Source organism: Schistocerca cancellata, chromosome 5 (genome assembly GCF_023864275.1).
Source record: "Schistocerca cancellata isolate TAMUIC-IGC-003103 chromosome 5, iqSchCanc2.1, whole genome shotgun sequence".
Classification (NCBI taxonomy): domain Eukaryota; kingdom Metazoa; phylum Arthropoda; class Insecta; order Orthoptera; family Acrididae; genus Schistocerca; species Schistocerca cancellata.
Genome location: NC_064630.1, coordinates 718,913,359 through 718,933,442, shown reverse-complemented (window position 1 = coordinate 718,933,442; position 20,084 = coordinate 718,913,359). Strand labels below are relative to the sequence as shown.

General features: G+C 42.4%; 1 protein-coding gene across 1 annotated transcript in view; it reads right to left on the bottom strand.

The window, feature by feature from the left end:
- The window catches only part of LOC126188775 (uncharacterized), a 355,103-nt gene extending 335,874 nt beyond the window's left edge, over positions 1–19,229 (bottom strand). The window contains exon 1 of the mRNA XM_049930386.1: positions 19,139–19,229. Coding sequence (XP_049786343.1) covers positions 19,139–19,226 — 88 coding nt within the window. The 5' untranslated portion in view covers positions 19,227–19,229. The remainder of the gene's footprint in view (positions 1–19,138) is intronic.
- Positions 19,230–20,084: the final 855 nt, after the last annotated feature.

The following is a 20,084-nucleotide window of genomic DNA, read 5'->3' as shown; positions in this document are numbered from 1 at the left end:
GGCCTTTCATCTATTAAGCACACGGTCATATAATCTTAATAAATAACTGTTTGGCGGCTTCGATAAATTACACAAAATCCAATAAAGAATTGAACGGGGGTGTTTCACGCTTCACATTGGGGGCAAGATCGGCAAGTATGTGCCATTTTACAGCGAGGGCACGACTTCCCACGTAGTGCCGGCCATGAAACGTGTTGACGCAGTTGCTGTGACTGTGGCCGGCTGGGACACTATTTGCAAGCCGGCTGCGAGGCTATCCACAGAAAAAAATGGGCTGCTGACTTTCCGCAGGAATCCTGATAGTCAACAACCTGTTGCAAGTAAGGGTCTGAGAATTTAAGAATCTGTTCCCTAATTCAAGAGTCAGCTGCATTGTTTGTGATGGCGCCATGAACCATGGTATCACTGTAATATTTGACATAGTCGCGTTTGAATCTACATTGACTAGTAAGGCCTTGCATTCCGTCACGCACTGATGGTATGTCTGTCCTTGTTGCTTACGCAACCTAAAGAATTTGTAATGGACAGCCGCCGCTTGTACCATGTCCTCATACTTTTGAAGCGCCTCCATGAGGTCTTCAGACGGCACTAGTTCAGGCGGGGAGCTCGACATCAGCCTCACTTTCGGCTTCCGTCTCCTCACTGCCGTTTGCTTCCAGTCCCCCCAAACCCCTCGTTATTGTTCGCTTATCTACAGATGGTTCAAATGGCTCTGAGCACTATGGGACTTAACATATGAGGTCATCAGTCCCCTAGAACTTGTTGTTGTTGTTGTGGTCTTCAGTACTGAGACTGGTTTGATGCAGCTCCCCATGCTACTCTATCCTGTGCAAGCTTCTTCATCTCCCAGTACCTACTGCAACCTACATCCTTCTGAATCTGCTTAGTGTATTCATCTCTTGGTCTCCCCCTACGATTTTTACCCTCCACGCTGCCCTCCAATACTAAATTGGTGATCCCTTGATGCCTCAGAACATGTCCTACCAACCGATCCCTTCTTCTGGTCAAGTTGTGCCACAAACTTCTCTTCTCCCCAATCCTATTCAATACTTCCTCATTAGTTATGTGATCTACCCATCTAATCTTCAGCATTCTTCTGTAGCACCACATTTCGAAAGCTTCTATTCTCTTCTTGTCCAAACTATTTACCGTCCATGTTTCACTTCCATACATGGCTACACTCCATACAAATACTTTCAGAAACGACTTCCTGACACTTAAATCTATACTCGATGTTAACAAATTTCTCTTCTTCAGAAACGCTTTCCTTGCCATTGCCAGTCTACATTTTATATCCTCTCTACTTCGACCATCATCTGTTATTTTGCTCCCCAAATAGCAAAACTTATTTACTACTTTAAGTGTCTCATTTCGTAATCTAATTCCCTCAGCATCACCCGACTTAATTCGACTACATTCCATTATCCTCGTTTTGCTTTTGTTGATGTTCATCTTATATCCTCCCTTCAAGACACCATCCATTCCGTTCAACTGCTCTTCCAAGTCCTTTGCTGACTCTGACAGAATTACAATGTCATCAGCGAACCTCAAAGTTTTTATTTCTTCTCCATGGATTTTAATACCTACTCCGATTTTTTCTTTTGTTTCCTTTACTGCTTGCTCAATATACAGATTGAATACCATCGGGGAGAGGCTACAAACCTGTCTTACTCCCTTCCCAACCACTGCTTCCTTTTCATGCCCCTCGACTCTTATAACTGCCATCTGGTTTCTGTACAAATTGTAAATGTCCTTTCGCTCCCTGTATTTTACTCCTGCCACCTTTAGAATCTGAAAGAGAGTATTCCAGTCAACATTATCAAAAGCTTTCTCTAAGTCTACAAATGCTAGAAACGTAAGTTTGCCTTTCCTTAATCTTTCTTCTAAGATAAGTCGTAAGGTCAGTATTGCCTCACGTGTTCCAGTATTTCTACGGAATCCAAACTGATCTTCCCCGAGGTTGGCTTCTACTAGTTTTTCCATTCGTCTGTAAAGAATTCGTGTCAGTATTTTGCAGCTGTGGCTTATTAAACTGATTGTTCGGTAATTTTCACATCTGTCACACCTGCTTTCTTTGGGATTGAACTAGAACTTGGAACTACTTAAACCTAACTAACCTAAAGACATCAAACACATCCATGCCCTTGGCAGGATTCGAACCTGCGAACGTAGCAGTCGCGCGGTTCCGCACTGCAGCGCCTCGAACCGCTTGGCCACCGCGGCCGGCGCTTATCTACACTACATGATGATTGTGAGGAGGTTTTGGAGGAAAGGACATGGTAGAACGTATCGATACCACCCTATGGGTTGTCATGGCAATGGAATTGCAAGTTTCTATGAGAGGCTGATAGCCTTTGTGAGGGATCTGGTGGAACCAGTGGAGCATGCCGGCTGAGCCACACCTGCAGCAGCTCTGTATTTCGAGCAACTGCTGCCGCAATGTAGCAGGGCATGAGACGCTGCTTGGTCACATTTCGGTCTTCATTGTTCGTGCTTTAGTATAGTAAGACATGTTCCTCTGGATATTGTAATACCTGAACTCTACTTCTTGCTGTAAGTTTGTAAGGAGTCTTCGTTTGCTTGGAGAAGTATAAGTGAAATAAAATCTTCTGTTTGTTGTGTTAACTTGTTCGCTAATTGCTTCTGCTCCTGTCCAGGTTTCCTACGACAACAGTTGCTGCACTACTCTGTAGCCCAGCCCTTCTTACCGTTGTGTACGAAATTATACACAGCAGTTTCAGAGATGCAGAAGATGTTGATAACATTCGTTATTCAAGAGCTACAGTTATAGAAAGCAGGAAATGTTGCATGACCAGGAAAACGAATTTTCACGAAAAGAAAAGCTTATTGCAGAAAGAAAGTAACACTTTTGTTTGGCAGCAGAAACGTAATAAGTTTGCAGGCAACTTTGAGAGAGTTATGGATGCAAGGATAAGACATAGATTTTTATAAATGGTGATGACAATGAGTCGTAAAAATATTCCGAGTATTTCAGGATTGTACTGCAACTATACTCATTGCCAAAAATTTAGTGTTGGCGTTTTATCTAAACTGACACGTTTGTGGTATACATGCCGATGTCGAAGGCATAAGATAAAGCAGCAGAGAATATATGTGATGGTACTGAAAGTGTAACAGGGTATTAAAGGGAGATGAAAACCTAATAACCACGGAAGATTGGAATGCGGTTGTGTGGGAAGGTGTGCAAGCAAGAATTACCTGACAATGTGGACTTAGTAGTTGGAGCGAGAGAGTAGAAAGACTAATTGAGTTTTGCAAAATGTTTCAGCTAGTAATACCGAACACATTGCTCAAGAGTAATTAAAATAGGAGAGTGTATACTTAGAAAATGCCTGGACACAGGGGAAGACTACGTCACGGTTAGACGTGATTCCGTACTCAGACACTAGATTGAATGGTCTACCAATGAGCAGATGTAGATTTATATCACAACTTACAACGATAGAGAATCGTACGGAAGACTCAGTGTGGAAGGAATTACGCGACGCGTTTAAATTTCGCAGAGGATATTAGTACTGCGACAAAGAATACCACAGAAGACAATGACGGATGTTGGACAGTCGGACTTAGGTACAAGGCAGGTAACTCCGAAGAAACCTTGCGTATCAGAAGAAATACTTCAACTGATCAACGAAAGGTGGTAGCACAAAAATGTTCCCGGAAAGACGGGAATACAGCGGCGTAAATCAACTAGAAATTAAATAAATTGGAAGCGCAGACCAGCCAAGGCAAAATGGTTGCATAAAAGTGTGAAGTAATCGAAAAAGAAATGATCGTCGGAAGGACGAAAAGTTAGACAAATCTCCTGTGAAATTAAAAGCAAGGCTGATAAAATTTGGAGAGGTGTGGAATTCCACTGTCAAACGCAGACGGAATAGTGGATAGGTGGAAAGAGTACATTGAAGGTCTGTATGAGAGGGAGCACTTGTCTGATGACTTGATGCAAGAAGAAACTGGAGTTGAAAGAAGTAAGGGAACGAGTATTACAGTCAGAATTTAAAAAAGCTCTGGAAGACTTGTTATCAAATCAAAAAGAAGGGATTTCTAAAATCTTCGAGGGAAATGTCAACCAAAAGACTATTCATGTTTGTGTACAGAATCCATGAGAATGGCGACGTACCGTCAGACTTTCGCAAATATTAGCCACACAGTTGTGAAGACGGATAAAACAGATGGGTGTGAAAACTATCGCACATTCAGATTGACATCTCGTGCATCCTAGCTACTGATAAGAATTATATGAAGGAGAATGGAAAAGAAGATCGAGGATCTGTTAGAAGGTTATCAGCTTGGCTTTAGGGAAGGTAAAGGCAGAAGAGTTGGAATTCTGACTTTGCGCTTGATAATGGAAGCAAGGCTGAAGAAAACTCAAGGCATTGACATAGGATATCTCGACCTGGAAAAAGCGTTCGACAGTGTGAAATGGTGCAAGATGCTCTAAATCCTGAGAAAACTGGGATGAGCCACAAGGAAAGACGGTTAATGTATAATATGTACAAGAACCAAGGAGGAATAATAAGAATGGGAGACCAAGAACTAAGGGCTGGGATTAAAAAGGGTGTAAGACAGGGGTTTAGTCTTCCACCACTACTGTTCAATCTGTACGTCGAACAAGCAAGGACGGAAATAAAAAGAAGGTTCAAGAGTGGGATTCAAATTCAGGGTGAAAGGATATCAATGAAAAGATTCGCCAATGACTTTGCTATCCTGACTGAAAGTGAAGAAGAATTACGGGAGCTGTTGAGAGGATGAATAGGCTAATGAAGACACAATATGAATCTGAGTGCAAATCGAAGAGAGACGAAAGTAATGAGAAGTAGCCGAAATGAGAATGGTGGCCTCGAAGCAAAATGACCGTGACGGAAAAAGCAAGGAGGACATAAAAATCAGAGTAGCACAGAGAAAGAGAGGATTCCTGCGCAAGAGAAGTCTATTGGTATCCAACAAGGTCTTAATCTGAGGAGGAAATTTCTGACATGTTCGCTTGGAGCACAGAGCTGCATGATAGTGAATCACGGGCAGTGTGAAAAACGGAACCGAAGAGAACTGAAATCTTTGAGATGTGGTGCTCCAGCAGTGTTGAAATTCAGGTGGATTTATAAGGTAAGGAACGAGGAGGTTCTCTGTACAATCGGCAGTCAAAGGAACACTGAGAAGAATAAGGGACACGATGACAGGACGCGCCGGCCGGAGTGGCCGAGCGGTTCTAGGCGCTACAGTCTGGAACCGCGCGACCGCTACGGTCGCAGGTTCGAATCCTGCCTCGGGCATGGATGTGTGTGATGTCCTTAGGTTAGTTGGATTTAAGTAGTTCTAAGTTCTAGGGGACTGATGACCTCAGATGTTAAGTCCTATAGTGCTCAGAGCTATTTTTTTTTTTTTTTTATTTCAGGACATGTTTTCACACATCAGGGAGTAATCTCAAAAATGGCTCTGTGCACAATGGGAGTTAACTGCTGAGGTCATCAGTCACCTGGAACTTTAAACCTAACTAGCCTAAGGACGTCACACACATTCATGCCCGAGGCAGGATTCGAAAAAAAAAATCTTCATTACTGACAGGATTCAATGGGAACTGAATTTAGTCAGAGCGACGAATTGTCCAAATGAGAACCGTATTCTGCGCATGAGTCGTGGGAAGACAACAGAAGGACAAGGTATTTCATTGAAATCGTTGTCGGAGAACATTAAAAAGAAAATGTGATGATGACAAAGTGTTCCGGAAGCATTTGTAGCAAAGTGGACACTCCGTCACGGTGTGTGGAGAAAATAAAGTTCCATTCAACAAATATCAAACAAGCGGCAGTATAGAGAGAGAGAAATAGAGACAGATGCCGGGAGCACAATTCAGCGCATTCCATTACAGCGGTCGCCGGTGCAGAACGCGCGACATCTGCATACATATAGTGGCGCGGCGTGGCGTGGCGGAGTCTCCATCGCAGGCACGAGGGCCGCCTGCGCGCTACGAGCGAGGCACGACATAAAGGAAACAGCATCGTACAAGCCCCGAGACTCTCCTACAGGCAAACACAGTCTGCTCTCGTACATAAAGAGAACTGTTGTCGTCACGAGACTGCAAGGCCGCGCACGGATTCTGTGTGGTGTTCTTTTAGCGAAGGCAACGCTTACGGGGTCGGTGTACAGGCTGAGCCAGCTGCCCCTACCGATGTCGTTTTATGTAACCCGCAACAACTCCTGGCGTTCAAAAACCGCTTCCGACATTTTCATATGCTTTCGTCCGTTGCGCGCAAAATGGTACTCCTACAAATAAATGGAAAGGACATTTCAGAAGAAAAATTGTTTTTGTTAAATCGTGTACTTGGATACGTTTTCGATAGAGGAAGCAGTTTTCGAGTTAAACAGAAAAAAACCTGCAAAGGTGACCTTCAAACACACCCCCACTTCCACACACAGTCCCAAGGGTCACGGTTTCTGGTATGTTGTGCAAAGCATCTACATCTACATTCATATTCGGCAAGCCATCTGACGGTGTGTGGCGGAGGGTACCTTGAATACCTCTATCGGTTTTCCCTTCTATTCCAGTCTCGTATTGTTCGTGGAAAGAAAGATTGTCGGTTTTCCGCTGGGATCTAATCTGTTTGATTTTATCCTCATGGTCTCTTCGCGAGATATATGTAGGAGGGAGCAATATACTGCTTGACTCTTCGGTGCAGGTATGTTCTCCAAACTTCAACGAAAGCTCGTACCGAGCTACTGAGCGTCTCTCCTGCAGAATCTTCCACTGGAGTTTATCTATCATCTCCGTAACGCTTTCGCGATTACTAAATGACTCTGTAACGAAGCGCACTGCTCTCTGTTGGATCTTCTCTATCTCTTCTATCAACCCTATCTGGTACGGATCCCACACTGCTGAGCAGTATTCAAGCAGTGGGCGAACAAGTGTACTGTAACCTACTTCCTTTGTTTTCGGATTGCACTTTCTTAGGATTCTTCCAATGAATCTCAGTCTGGCATCTGCTTTACCGACGATCAACTTTATACGATCATTCCATTTTAAATCACTCCTAATGCGTACTCCCAGATAATTTATGGAATTAACTGCTTGCAGTTGCTGACTTGCTGTATTGTAGCTAAATGAGAAGGGATCTTTCTTTCTATGTATTCGCAGCACATTACACTGTCTACATTGAGATTCAACTGCCATTCCCTGCACCATGCATCAATTCGCTGCAGATCCTCCTGCATTTCAGTACAATTTTCCAATGTTACAACCTCTCGATATACCACAGCATCATCCGCAAAAAGCCTCAGTGAACTTCCGATGTCATCCACAAGGTCATTTATGTATATTGTGAATAACAACGGTCCTACGGCACTCCCCTGCGGCACACCTGAAATCACTCTTACTTCGGAAGACTTCTCTCCATTGAGAATGACATGCTGCGTTCTGTTATCTAGGAACTCTTCAATTCAATCACACAATTGGTCTAATAGTCCATATGTTCTTACTTTGTTCATTAAACGGCTGTGGGGAACTGTACCGAACGCCTTGCGGAAGTCAAGAAACACGGCATCTACCTGGGAACCCGTGTCCATGGCCCTCTGAGTATCGTGGACGAATAGCGCGAGCTGGGTTTCATACGATCGTCTTTTTTGAAACCCATGCTGATTCCTACAGAGTAGATTTCTAGTTTCCAGAAAAGTCATTATACTCGAACATAATATGTGTTCCAAAATTCTACAACTGATCGATGTTAGAGATATAGGTCAATAGTTCTGCACATCTGTTCGACGTCCCTTCTTGAAAACGTGGATGACCTGTGCCCTTTTCCAATCCTTTGGACCGCTACGCTCTTCTAGAGACCTACGGTAAACCGTTGCAAGAAGGGGGGCAAGTTCCTTCGTCTACTCTGTATAAAACTCAACCCTACCACTGTAAAAAAATCTGCGACAATTTAGTTTCCCACATTTGACGTGTTATGGTCATTGTGACTTTTAACAGTATAAAATACACAATTCCGTCGCTATATTCGAAGGGCCTTCTGACTACGAACCTACCGTACTTGTAAGGATTCAGTTTGGGTCGAATTATCCAAATAATTAGTTTTAGTGTAACCTTTACAAAAGTCACTTTTCTTCCATTACCCTCTTGGGCACCTTTAAATTAATAATGCTAACGAAATAACCCACTAAGCAGGTCGCGTAACAGTCGAATCAATAGAGATTAAAAAATGTCGAATAGCGGAAGTAGTTCGTATAGTTGGAAATATTTGTGCACCGGTAAGAGGGAGAAATTTCTGAGAATGTACGTTGGAGCACAGCATTCTATAGTACTGGGTAGACTCTGGCAAAACCGGAAAAGAAGTGACTACAAGTTTTTGATATGCGGTAAAATGGAAATGCCGTGTGATTACGGCCTCCCGTCGGGTAGACCTTCCGCCTGGTGCAAGTCTTTCGAGTTGACGCCACTTCGGCGACTTGCGTGTCGATGGGAACGAAATGTTGAGGATAAGGGCAACACAACACGCAGTCCCTGAGTGGAGAAAATCTCCGACCCAGCCGGGAATCGAACCTGGGCCGTTAGGTACGGCATTCCGTCGCGCTGACCACTCAGCTACCAGGGGCGAACTTATATGCGATGCTACAGAAGAATATTGAAAATTAGGTGGGCCGATAAGGTAAGGAATGACAAGGTTCTCCGGAGAATCGGTGAAGAAAGGAATTTATGGAAGACACTGACAAGATGAAGGGACACGATGGCAGAACATCTGTTAAGGCGTCACAGAGTAACGTTCTGAGTCTTTTTTTAATAACTCGAATACCGTTGCCCCCAGCGTAAACGTATCCCAGTACTAAAAATAACTACGTTAAATTTCATACAGAAAGTTCCTGTTCAGTTTTTTTCTATAGGACTAATAGTTTGCGTGTAGCTAGCGAGAGTATAGGAATATCCTGTCCGTGGTTTTTGACGACCTGGTCTAGCGTTGCGTGATGCCTAAAACGACGTCGGTAACGACAGGTGAAACACTTTGTATGAGAGACCAGATCAAGACCATGACGCCCTACGCCTTTTATGAAACAGCATCAGAGTGTCATTCACGTAAAAATGGTTTGATGTGTTACACGATTTGTGATAAAAATCAATGGGAACTTTTTATAATTTTCCGGGATTTTGCGTCCCATTTTCAATTTTTTTTACCTTTTTGGTACACATGTTCCTGATGGATGTATGTTTGCATTATCAGCTTTTTGGCTTATTTAGTTTATTATTGACAGTCGATAAGGTTATTCGCGTTTTCCAGTGCTCGGCGAAGTTCTACTTTCGAAAAATATGGATAAAAGAATTTCCATAAAATTTCGCTTGAAAAGTACAGCACTGCGTCCGAAACATTGACTGTGGCTTTTGGCGAATCTACTAAGACAAGAGTGGTATAATGTTACAAAGAGGGTCGAGAAGACGAGGACGGCGACTGCCCTGGATGCCCGAGAACATCAATTACGGACGACGATGTGGAAGAAGTAAACAAGATGGTGCAGGGCAACGGCAGAATCGCCATCAGAGAGGTTGCTGATGACGTCGGCGTACCCTTTGGCTCATGCCGAAGAATATTTTCGGATGTTTTGAGCATGAAACGTGTAGAAGCAAAGTTTCTTCCGAAATTGTTGAATTTCTACGAAAAGCGACGTCGCACAGACAGCTCGCAGGAATTTTTAAAGAAGGCTATAACAGGCGACGAAACGTGTATATCAGGGTAAGACGTCGGAACCAAGGGCCCGTCGCCCTAGTGGAAACTACCTGAAGAACCAAGACCGAAAGAAATTCCACAAGTTCGATTATATGTAAAGGTTCTTTTCACTATTTTCTTCGATTACGATGGAATAGTACATCATGCGTTCCTACCTTATGGTCATACGATCATAAGGAATACTACCTAGAAGTTATACGCAATTTGCGTGAAGCTGTCCCAAGAAAACGGCCAGAATTGTGGCAAAACTACTCTAAACTGCATTTAGATCATACCCTCTCTCACACCTTAATGTTTGTTCACGATTTTTTAGCTGAAAACAAAACCGTTATGTTGCCTCAGCCACCGTATACGACGGACGTGCCCCCCTGTGACTTCTGCTGGAGAATCAACAAAGGACGTCGTTTTCCCACCAATGATGAGATTAAAACAGAATCGCTGGAGGATCTGAACACAATAACGAAAAATGCTTCCAAGGTTGGAAAAACTCTGGCACGAGCGCATTATATCTGAGGGGGATTATTTTGAGGGGAACGAAGTTGATGTTGATGAATAAATATTGATTCTTTAAGAAAAACTCAGTTACATTTTGATCACACTTTGTATATATGACGTTAAGTATGTAAAACCTTAATGGGCAACGACAAGAAACCCTAATTATTTTACAGAAAACCGGTTTTTCAAGTATCTTATTCTTTAAGACATTATATCTCCTAAACAATATGTTGTATAGTGATTTAGTAATTCACGTTCACTCAATGGAGTATGGGGATAATATCCGCAAAACGTTTATCGAATAGAGGTAATAGTAAGGGAGCAGCTCATTAAAACGTCTTGCCTGGTGCAAAACTTACATTGAATGGACAGCAAAAATATAGTAAGCGATAAACTTTTTTCATTTTTGTTATTTTGTGGGCGGCGGGTGTGTCAACGATAAGATCTTTCGAAAAGATTTAAAATTATGTCTAAAGATTGTTGCAAGTCTCAAAGTGCTCTCGTTTTCAAATATTGGATGAGTGTAGACAGAGTAAGTTGCCCGTTGTTAGCTATGCTGCCAGCTTTAATACTTCACTTGTGTTGAACCTTCAACGTAAGATTATGGCTTTTAGTGAGTACATTATGATACCATTTTAAAATTTTTAAATTCGGTTAACATTGTATGAAATACTCATAATCAAAGTTTTTTTTTGTCCCTGGAAGTCGTTAGGTAGGCCTCCTGCAAGTGGGATTTGCTGACCATTTTCGCCTTTTACCAATATAGATGTGGACTGAGAATAAATTCTAAAAAGACGACAGTAATCAAATGGTTCAAATGGCTCTGAGCACTATGGGACTCAACTGCTGAGGTCATTAGTGCCCTAGAACTTAGAACTAGTTAAACCTAACTAACCTAAGGACATCACAAACATCAATGCCCGAGGCAGGATTCGAACCTGCGACCGTAGCGGTCTTGCGGTTCCAGACTGCAGCGCCTTTAACCGCACGGCCACTTCGGCCGGCGAGGACAGTAATGAGAAGCAGCAGAAATGCGAATAGCGAGAAGCTTAACATTAAAATTTGCGATCAAGAAGTAGACGAAGGTAAAGAATCCTGCTACCTTGGAAGCAACCCATGACGAATAAAGGCAAAATGGGGATTCTTGGTCAAGAGAAGTCTGAAAGTAGTATATATATATATATATATATATATATATATATATATATATATATATATATATATATATATATATGGAAAAGTTGCCTGTCATGCGTGGTACTTAACTTACTGTGATGTACCTCCCGAATTCTCAATTAGAAATAGTGATTGTTCTTCTTTTTCCTCTTCCTCGCCTTACCCCGCTCGTCTGCGTGGTCAGCATTTTGATGCTGTGGAATGCCGCGAGTTCCAGTCCGAGAGTAAACGGCAGGCCACTCCAGTGGTTGGTCGATGTCTATGGCAGACGCCTGTTAGGCGAAAGCTGGTTGCCTACCGCGATGATATAACCGACGCCCACATCGCCGCGCTAAAATATGCTGCACACGCGACTAAAGGTCTGTCCGCCACTGATCCGAGATTGCCTGCTAGACGGGAAGGACAGGAAGGTAGTCGTACATTTGTGAGCCCCACGTTTCATAGCTACATACTTTATGTAGTTGTCTCACGAACCGCAACTACACAATCTGATCAAGAGCTTTCGGTCCCTCCCGTGCAACGCGAAACAGGCCACTAAATGTCACGAGAGGTAAAAAAAAAAAAAAAAATATATATATAGCGTGAAGAGTATTGCGTTACCGGTGGAGATGCAGTAACAGCAGCATCGATAGGCCACAAAAGCTCCGTGTTTGCATACGTGGACTAGTCACTGAATGACATGTGAGTAACGAATCTATCAGGGGCATTTCGGCCCTGTTAAAACTGTCCAGGTCGACTGATGGTGATGTGATTGTGAAATGGAAAAGCGAAGGAACGACGAAAGATGAACCAACAGCAGGCAGATCTCATGGACTGATTGACACACCGGATCGCCGCCCATCACGGAGAGCGATTATAAAAAGTCGCACCAAATCAGTGGAAAACATCACTAGTGAATTCCAAAGTGCTAGCAGTAGTGCAGCTAGCACAATGACAGTTCGTAGATAGTTAATATACACGGGCTACAATGGTCGAGCTGCTCGTAAGACACACAATTCCGTAGCTAATACTAAACGACGCACTAGGTGCTGTAAAGAGCGACGCCAGTGGGCACTGGATGACTTGAAACGAGTGATTTGGAGTGATGATTAGCTATTGGGTTTGCATTTGGCTAGCGCCTGGAGAACGTGGACTGCTATCATGTGTAGTGCCAACAGTGAAGTACAGAGGCGTTGGTGTTACAGGATGGCGATCTTTTTGTGGTTAGCGTGTGACACCCTCATGACACGTAATAATGTGAACACGTTTTAAGGTATTGTATATTGTGTACAGGAGAGGAAAAATCCGCAGACGACGACTGTATCAGTATGACAACGCACCGTGTTATAATCCAGCATCTGCGAACAATGGTCTGAGGAGAATAATATTCCTGAAATGAAGTGAGCCAAACGTAAATAACATTTTTGGGATATATTAGGACGTTGACTTCGGTCCAGACCGCACCCCAACATCACTACTTTCTCTGGTTTCGGCTCTTGAGGAAGAATGGGCCGCTCTTCCTTCATAAACTTTCAGACACTTCACTGAAAGTGTCCTCAGCAGATTTCGTCATGAAAGCGAAGGATGGAACGCCCCATATTAATTTCCACTAATATGTGTCAGGATACGTTTGAACAAACGTGATGCATGTGTTACATATAGATAAATTACGATTTTTCTTCTTTCATTCTGCTTAGGGGCCTTCTAGGTAGCACATTCGAAATCAATTCACAATCAGTCATTGTTCCTTCCTTTGCTTTCACATTCCTTCATTGTTCCATTATGTTTCTTTTTCAGTTCTCCAGACTAGTTGAGCCTGTTATCTTTCCCTTCCTTCGCTCGAAACATTACATTTTTTAATACATTCGCCTGCCATCTTCCCATTTTTCTGCTTCTTCTCTGGACTTGTATCTTTCCTCATTTTTCATGATCTCTTTCTAATTTACATAGTCTCATTTATCAGTTACAAAAATATTACTGTATGCAAAATCTTTAATAATTAGAATTAGTGACTTTGGTGTCCAATTGTAACTAAACGTCATCATAATTCTAATTAACACACATAAATTTGTTTTCTTTAATACAGCCTAATTTATTGTAGCTAGCTTTATTTTGTAACTTGTTCTAAATCATTTAATGCAAACCAATTAACATATTTCCTTAGCATACTGATATTCAAGCAAATCAATAATAAACTCACCCTTAATGAGAATCTCATGGTTACCGATCTCTGTGTTCCTTATTAGTCTGAGACGAGCAGAGTATTGATAGGTGGGCATTAACTCAGATACGTTATAGCATTCCATTGCTAGAAGATGTATAGGTGTTGTGCTATTGTTGAGAAAGTAACGCTGTATGTGCGGTATGCATATACTTATGCGACTCACGAGGTCTGGAGCATCTGTTTATCAGCAATGACTATAACTGGTCACCATCAACTCAGATCACAAACGAAGTCTTCAGCGACCTCCCAGCAAAGGATTCATTTTACCGCCAATCGAATTATTGGCTCAGAACTTTCGTAGTTTTGAACCAAATTCATGCCATGATGTGTATTTTATTGTTTCGGGATAGTTAGATTGCCAATAGGCAACGCAAAATTTGCAGACTCCATGTCTGCAGCTCGCACCAATCTCATGAACTTGATGCTGACTACAAGTTGCCTTTCGCTGCGTAGGACTTACTTCAGATTTTTTCACACTTACTGTAACGACCAGTATGGATCCTCACGCCTATCTTCAGCAACACACTGTGAATATAGTGGCAGGAGGGACGCAGGCTACAATTATATTTGTTTAGCCCACCTGTTATTTGTGCTTAATGTTACGTGCAGCTCTGTCTTTCGATTATCTGGAGCCGCAGTGTAAGGTTTAGTACACGCTGATCATCTCTTAAGGTGACTGAGATAAGGTGTGAAGTACGTAATGTTTTTATCGTGTTGCAGAAAAAAAAGAAGAAGAAGAAGAAGAGGAGAGAGAGAGAGAAGAGGGAGGTTGAAGGCTAGAGAAACACTATAGAACACTTGTTTCGTTATGTACCAAGGACAGAACTGACGTTAATGGCTACCTACGATGAACAAATCACCATATGCGGTATGATACGAGATCACGTCTTGAGACATTGCGGAGAAGTGAGAAATTTAATCAAAGTCACGACCACTTCGTTCAGTGATCAGAAACTATATGCTGTCATGTCTCCTTGCCCTCGTGGTCATAACCAATAGATGAATAGTTATTCTTCCACCGTACTACCGGGATTCGAGCCATCTACCCCCGGATGGGACGTCACCCCCCCCCCCCTCCTTCATGTGCGCCACGCACCACCCATGGCATGCACTAGCGAAATCGGTTACTAAAATAGGTCCTCCTTTTGGTAATAAATTCACATAATCGAGTAGTCATTTAATTGGACACATTATCCGTAAGTGCCACTCCTACAAAGAGAGCAGTGAGAACAAAGACATCTTATTCTCTTATTGTAATTATAATGCATTTTTTTCAGTTTATGGTACTATAGGCATAGCTCGGTAAACTCTTGGAACAGGCTTCTTGTTAATTTTTGCCAATTTATGGTATAATCATCAATTATGTATTCCACCAAATATGAAAGGAATTTACAGTGTTCGAAATGGAACACGTAAATCGTATGAGTCGAGAAGTGAATAAGAACTAAAGAAAGGCAATATTGACACATAACATACAACAGCTGTGTAGGAGAATACACATTTGACTGAGAACCTGTAAACTAAAGTCTCTTAAGTAAAAAAAAAAAAAAATCGTTACGAAGAAGATTCTGAGTGTTACTTCCTGAACCCTAAATCGACGTAAGTCTTTATTTATATATAACTACTTGCCAGTTTAGATCAATGGCCTCTAAATTTAGCCCACAATTCTCGTGAACTCTACTTGTTACAACTTACTCTCACATTAGTGGCACGTATGTATTAGAAACACACTGTTAAACTAAATTCACAGAGTAAATATGATATAATTATCATCAGTACGTGAAATAATAACAGCTGATGTATAAGTACAAGTGGCTCTGAGCACTATGGGACTTAACATCTGAGGTCATGAGTCCACTGGAACTTAGAACTACTTAAACCTAACTAACCTAAGGACATAACACACATCCATGCCCGAGGCAGGATTCGAACCTGCGACCTTAGCGGTCGCGTGGTTCCAGACTGAAGCGCCTAGAACCGCTCGGCCACACCGGCCGGCCATGCAGTACAGTATCAGCGAAAAACGTTGTTTAAAATAATACTGTAAATAAATTTTAACGGAGCTACCATTTGATCTGAAAAGAAGAAATGAGTTTTAGTTGAGATATTTAAAATAGCGACAACTTTGGTAGCAGTGTTCAGTCTTTATTTCAACAACTAGCTTTACCTCGAATCTTCCTAACGTACCAATATAACATGTGTAACAGGTTCTCTGATACACAGTATTTATTTGTCTTTATCACTTTTGGGGACTGATGACCTCAGATGTTAAGTCCCATAGTGCTCAGAGCCATCTTTATCACTTTAATCAGCGTGCGTTGTGACTCTCTGCTGAAAAGTCAGGCTTTGACTCTTTGAATGGTGCAATGAGGGCATATAAAGTGGCACGTTGCGTGCCAAGTTCAGATACTGGGGTCCGAATCCTGTTGCACGGAATTTGGAAGATACAGAACAAAAATCTTAACAGGAAGTTCCAACCTCATATTTGTTAATGTGGATTTGCCGATCTTTCGTACATCACGCTAAACATAAAGATAAACGTCTGTGTCACTATGGAATAAATAAGACATGTTCCTTTTTGAGTTTCATCTTACTTCTAGTTACATCTTATTACTCAGAGCCCATCTGAATGCAACACCTGGAATCCATTTGTCACCGCAACAAATTTCATGTGACACCGTGGCCTCTTCATTTCCCACCTGTTAGAACCGATAATACCGGCGAGAGAAATTCGATCGAAAAGGCGTTCTGAGCGAAAATTATTTACATTCCGAAATTTTTCTTTGTTCAGTTCTTGTGAGAATCGAAAATAACTGCTCTTTCTTTCAACAATTACTGGTTGCACTAACGGATTTCTTCGGGAAACTAGGTGGGGCAAGTGTCACTGTTAATGAACTCATTATGTTGCGGAAAGGGTAAGGAATAAGCAGAGCATTACTTCTACGATCTAAAACCACAGTTTCAAATCATGAAGAGCGTATAATTAGATAAATGGGAACCATATCCTTGTCATTTGTTATAAAAACCGTCATAGTCAATGTATGATGCTAATTGCAGGGCTAAGTCACAGAAATCGTATAAGTAAACAGACAGAATGTTTCACACCAGCACGAGTATCGTTGATGTTTTTGAAATAGCTAAGGTGCATAATAAAAAACTGGAAAAATACAAATATCCAGTGTGACTGGCGCAAGAACGTGACTTCAGAATTACTATTGTCATCACTCAGAGTATTAAAGTAAATGTATCAGACAAGAAATTCTAAATATGATCTCGTCTGCCGACAAGAATTGTCTTCAGTAGACGAAAAACTAGCTACTGAGACAGATTATGAAGTTTGTTTATTTTCTGCCGTTGTTGAAAGCAACAGCTGAGTTCAATAATAGAGACTTTCACGTAGCGTTTCCTTAATGTTCTAATACGATGTAAACAGAAAAAAACGGTGTTACATTTGTCAGTGTGTGTTACTTTATGCTCTGAACCGACTAAATAATGCAAGGTAAATAATGCCTCGTGGAGTACACTCGTGCACATATATAGTACCGCCCTACTGTTATATTTTTGTCTGTCTCTGCAGTGTGTCATCACTGCATTTCGAACGGTTCATTCGCTGCCTGAAAATGTAAAAAAATGGTGTCCCGTTGCAAGTGTTCTCGTTTCGGCAGTCCATCTCGGAACTCCACACAAGTCCACTAGGATGTACAGCGTTCGGCTGAAAAGTGACTGGAAAGAAAATGATACTTAACAGTAACGATGTAGCCACGCTAATGAAAGATTATTGCAGAAACGTTTGAAGTTTATCGTCATGAAGAAAGGAAGCATTCAGGCCTACGCGCTTTGAAAATGGGTGGTATGAGAAGGCACGAAAACGAACACATCACGTCTCCCAGATTAATATACCTCTAAATCAATTAGAAGAATATTCTAATCGCTCACTGAATCGAGTCAATCGAAAGAATAAATGGGCATTAGGAGGGAATCGGTGTACTCAAAGGGTAACAACATTCAAACAAAAACAAGTCGTGAAGTAGTCTACCAAGCGTAGAGATCTGAGAGGAAAGAATCATGACTCGTCCGTCTCCTAAGCGATTCTACAGTAATGAATGCTGGGACTTATATGAGTGAGCAAAACACACAACAGTTATTTGGCACCAGGTCAGGACACGCAGCAACAAGTACTGTTAGATGCAGTCATAACTAACACGAAGCCGGAATTTTAAGAGAACAGTGACAAGCGACTCTGCAAGTTTTTAATGCTTTTCGTGTCGATTAGCAATAGTACAGAAATAAGGCGGAGGTGAAATTTTAACGTTTAGACTGTATGTGTTACCTCAGAAGCAAAAAAGTCACATCCTTGTTGGAGGAAACAAGAAGGTTTGCGCTTGAAAAGGTTTCCTGGAACCCTAAGAAGCTGGAAATAAAAGAGACTACGGAGATCTAAAACCCGGCCCACATAAAAAACGAATGCATTGTGTGATGTAATAGGTGATCTCAGTCGGTGTAGTAAAGAAGTACATGTTATTTGTAAAGGAAAACGTCTTTCTTGTGGCAGGAATGATTATTACCACAGAATTAATCGCGTTAGGTGTTTACTTTTCTTGAAAGTGACAGGTTAAAACTGTGGTCCAGTACACTGATTCGAACTTGGACTTCTCTTTACAAGGGCTATCATCTTTTACTGCCCAAGTTCTCCACACACACATTTCATATTACACAATTTACAAACTTCCTGTGGCTTTTTAATTCTTCACGCAGTTTAAAGAGGCAAGTGTCCAGGTTTGAGTCGCACTCTGGTAAACAATTGTAAACTACGAGGAACTTTGTACAAAGTATTTTCTCCCCTCCAGTGTTAAAGATTCCACCTGAAATTTAAAAGTATCTTATTTTCGGACGGCTCTGATAACGAACTTACGAAGGCAGACGAAGCAAAGAGAACATAAGCGGTAACTTAGTATACACCAAAGACGACAGAAACCTGGTTAAACAATACAGATTTCCTTTATTCAAATATTAGACCTTAAAAATGATTAAAACTGTAACATTATAAGTTTTCTGCATAGCAAAGTCTTTGAAGAGAAGAAAAGGTAGAGAGTGTAGAGAACTGAACCATTTTCGTATACAATAATGAAATGGTAAACAGACGAGGTATGGAAAGGTGTTTGTGTCCAACTCCCCCAAAAGGAAAGGAGGCGGTTTGATGACATACGCAGAAGCATGAATAACAGCTACTGTAGATGCAGAACATGAACTCTCAAAATTGTTCTCAGGTGCAAGTACTGGAATACACGTTATCTATTATTTGGGAAGATGTGAGGGGAATAAAAAATTACCATGAGGAAATGAAAGAAGTGAAAGATAGTGTCAGATAGGTGCACAGGATGTTGAATAAAAAGTATGAAATGCGAGGTAGAAGTTCTTGTTCTCTTCTGTCACTCTTCTAAATAAACCAGTTTAAGAAGAGCAAGGCACTTGAGGCCTGAGCGTAGCAGTGCAGAACATAGAGAGAGGATAACACTTTGCGGGCGCCCGCCCCTACCTGCGACTGCGAGAGCGCCGAACAACGCGAGCTGTAGCAGCAGCGGCGGCAGCAGCGCCGGGCGGCGGAGACTCGCCGCGTGCGGCATGGCTTCGCGCCGACGACTGGCGGTGCCGCCGTCCCGACGCCACGCTGGGCGACGCCGCCGCCGACGCCGGCACGCATGCTCCCTCCCCCTCCACCGGCACCGACACGAGCGTCCGCTCGCCACGCGCCACTCCCCGTCGGATGCACGGAGCACCCTGCTCGACAACCCCTTCAAACAACACTGGCGCCTACTCATCAATAAATACGTGAACGACGATTCTACAATTTTTCAATATTGTACGTACATTGGGGTAACAAAAATCACGGTATAGCGGTATGCAAATACACTCCTGGAAATTGAAATAAGAACACCGTGAATTCATTGTCCCAGGAAGGGGAAACTTTATTGACACATTCCTGGGGTCAGATACGTCACATGATCACACTGACAGAACCACAGGCACATAGACACAGGTAACAGAGCATGCACAATGTCGGCACTAGTACAGTGTATATCCACCTTTCGCAGCAATGCAGGCTGCTATTCTCCCATGGAGACGATCGTAGAGATGATGGATGTAGTCCTGTGGAACGGCTTGCCATGCCATTTCCACCTGGCGCCTCAGTTGGACCAGCGTTCGTGCTGGACGTGCAGACCGCGTGAGACGACGCTTCATCCAGTCCCAAACATGCTCAATGGGGGACAGATCCGGAGATCTTGCTGGCCAGGGTAGTTGACTTACACCTTCTAGAGCACGTTGGGTGGCACGGGATACATGCGGACGTGCATTGTCCTGTTGGAACAGCAAGTTCCCTTGCCGGTCTAGGAATGGTAGAACGATGGGTTCGATGACGGTTTGGATGTACCGTGCACTATTCAGTGTCCCCTCGACGATCACCAGTGGTGTACGGCCAGTGT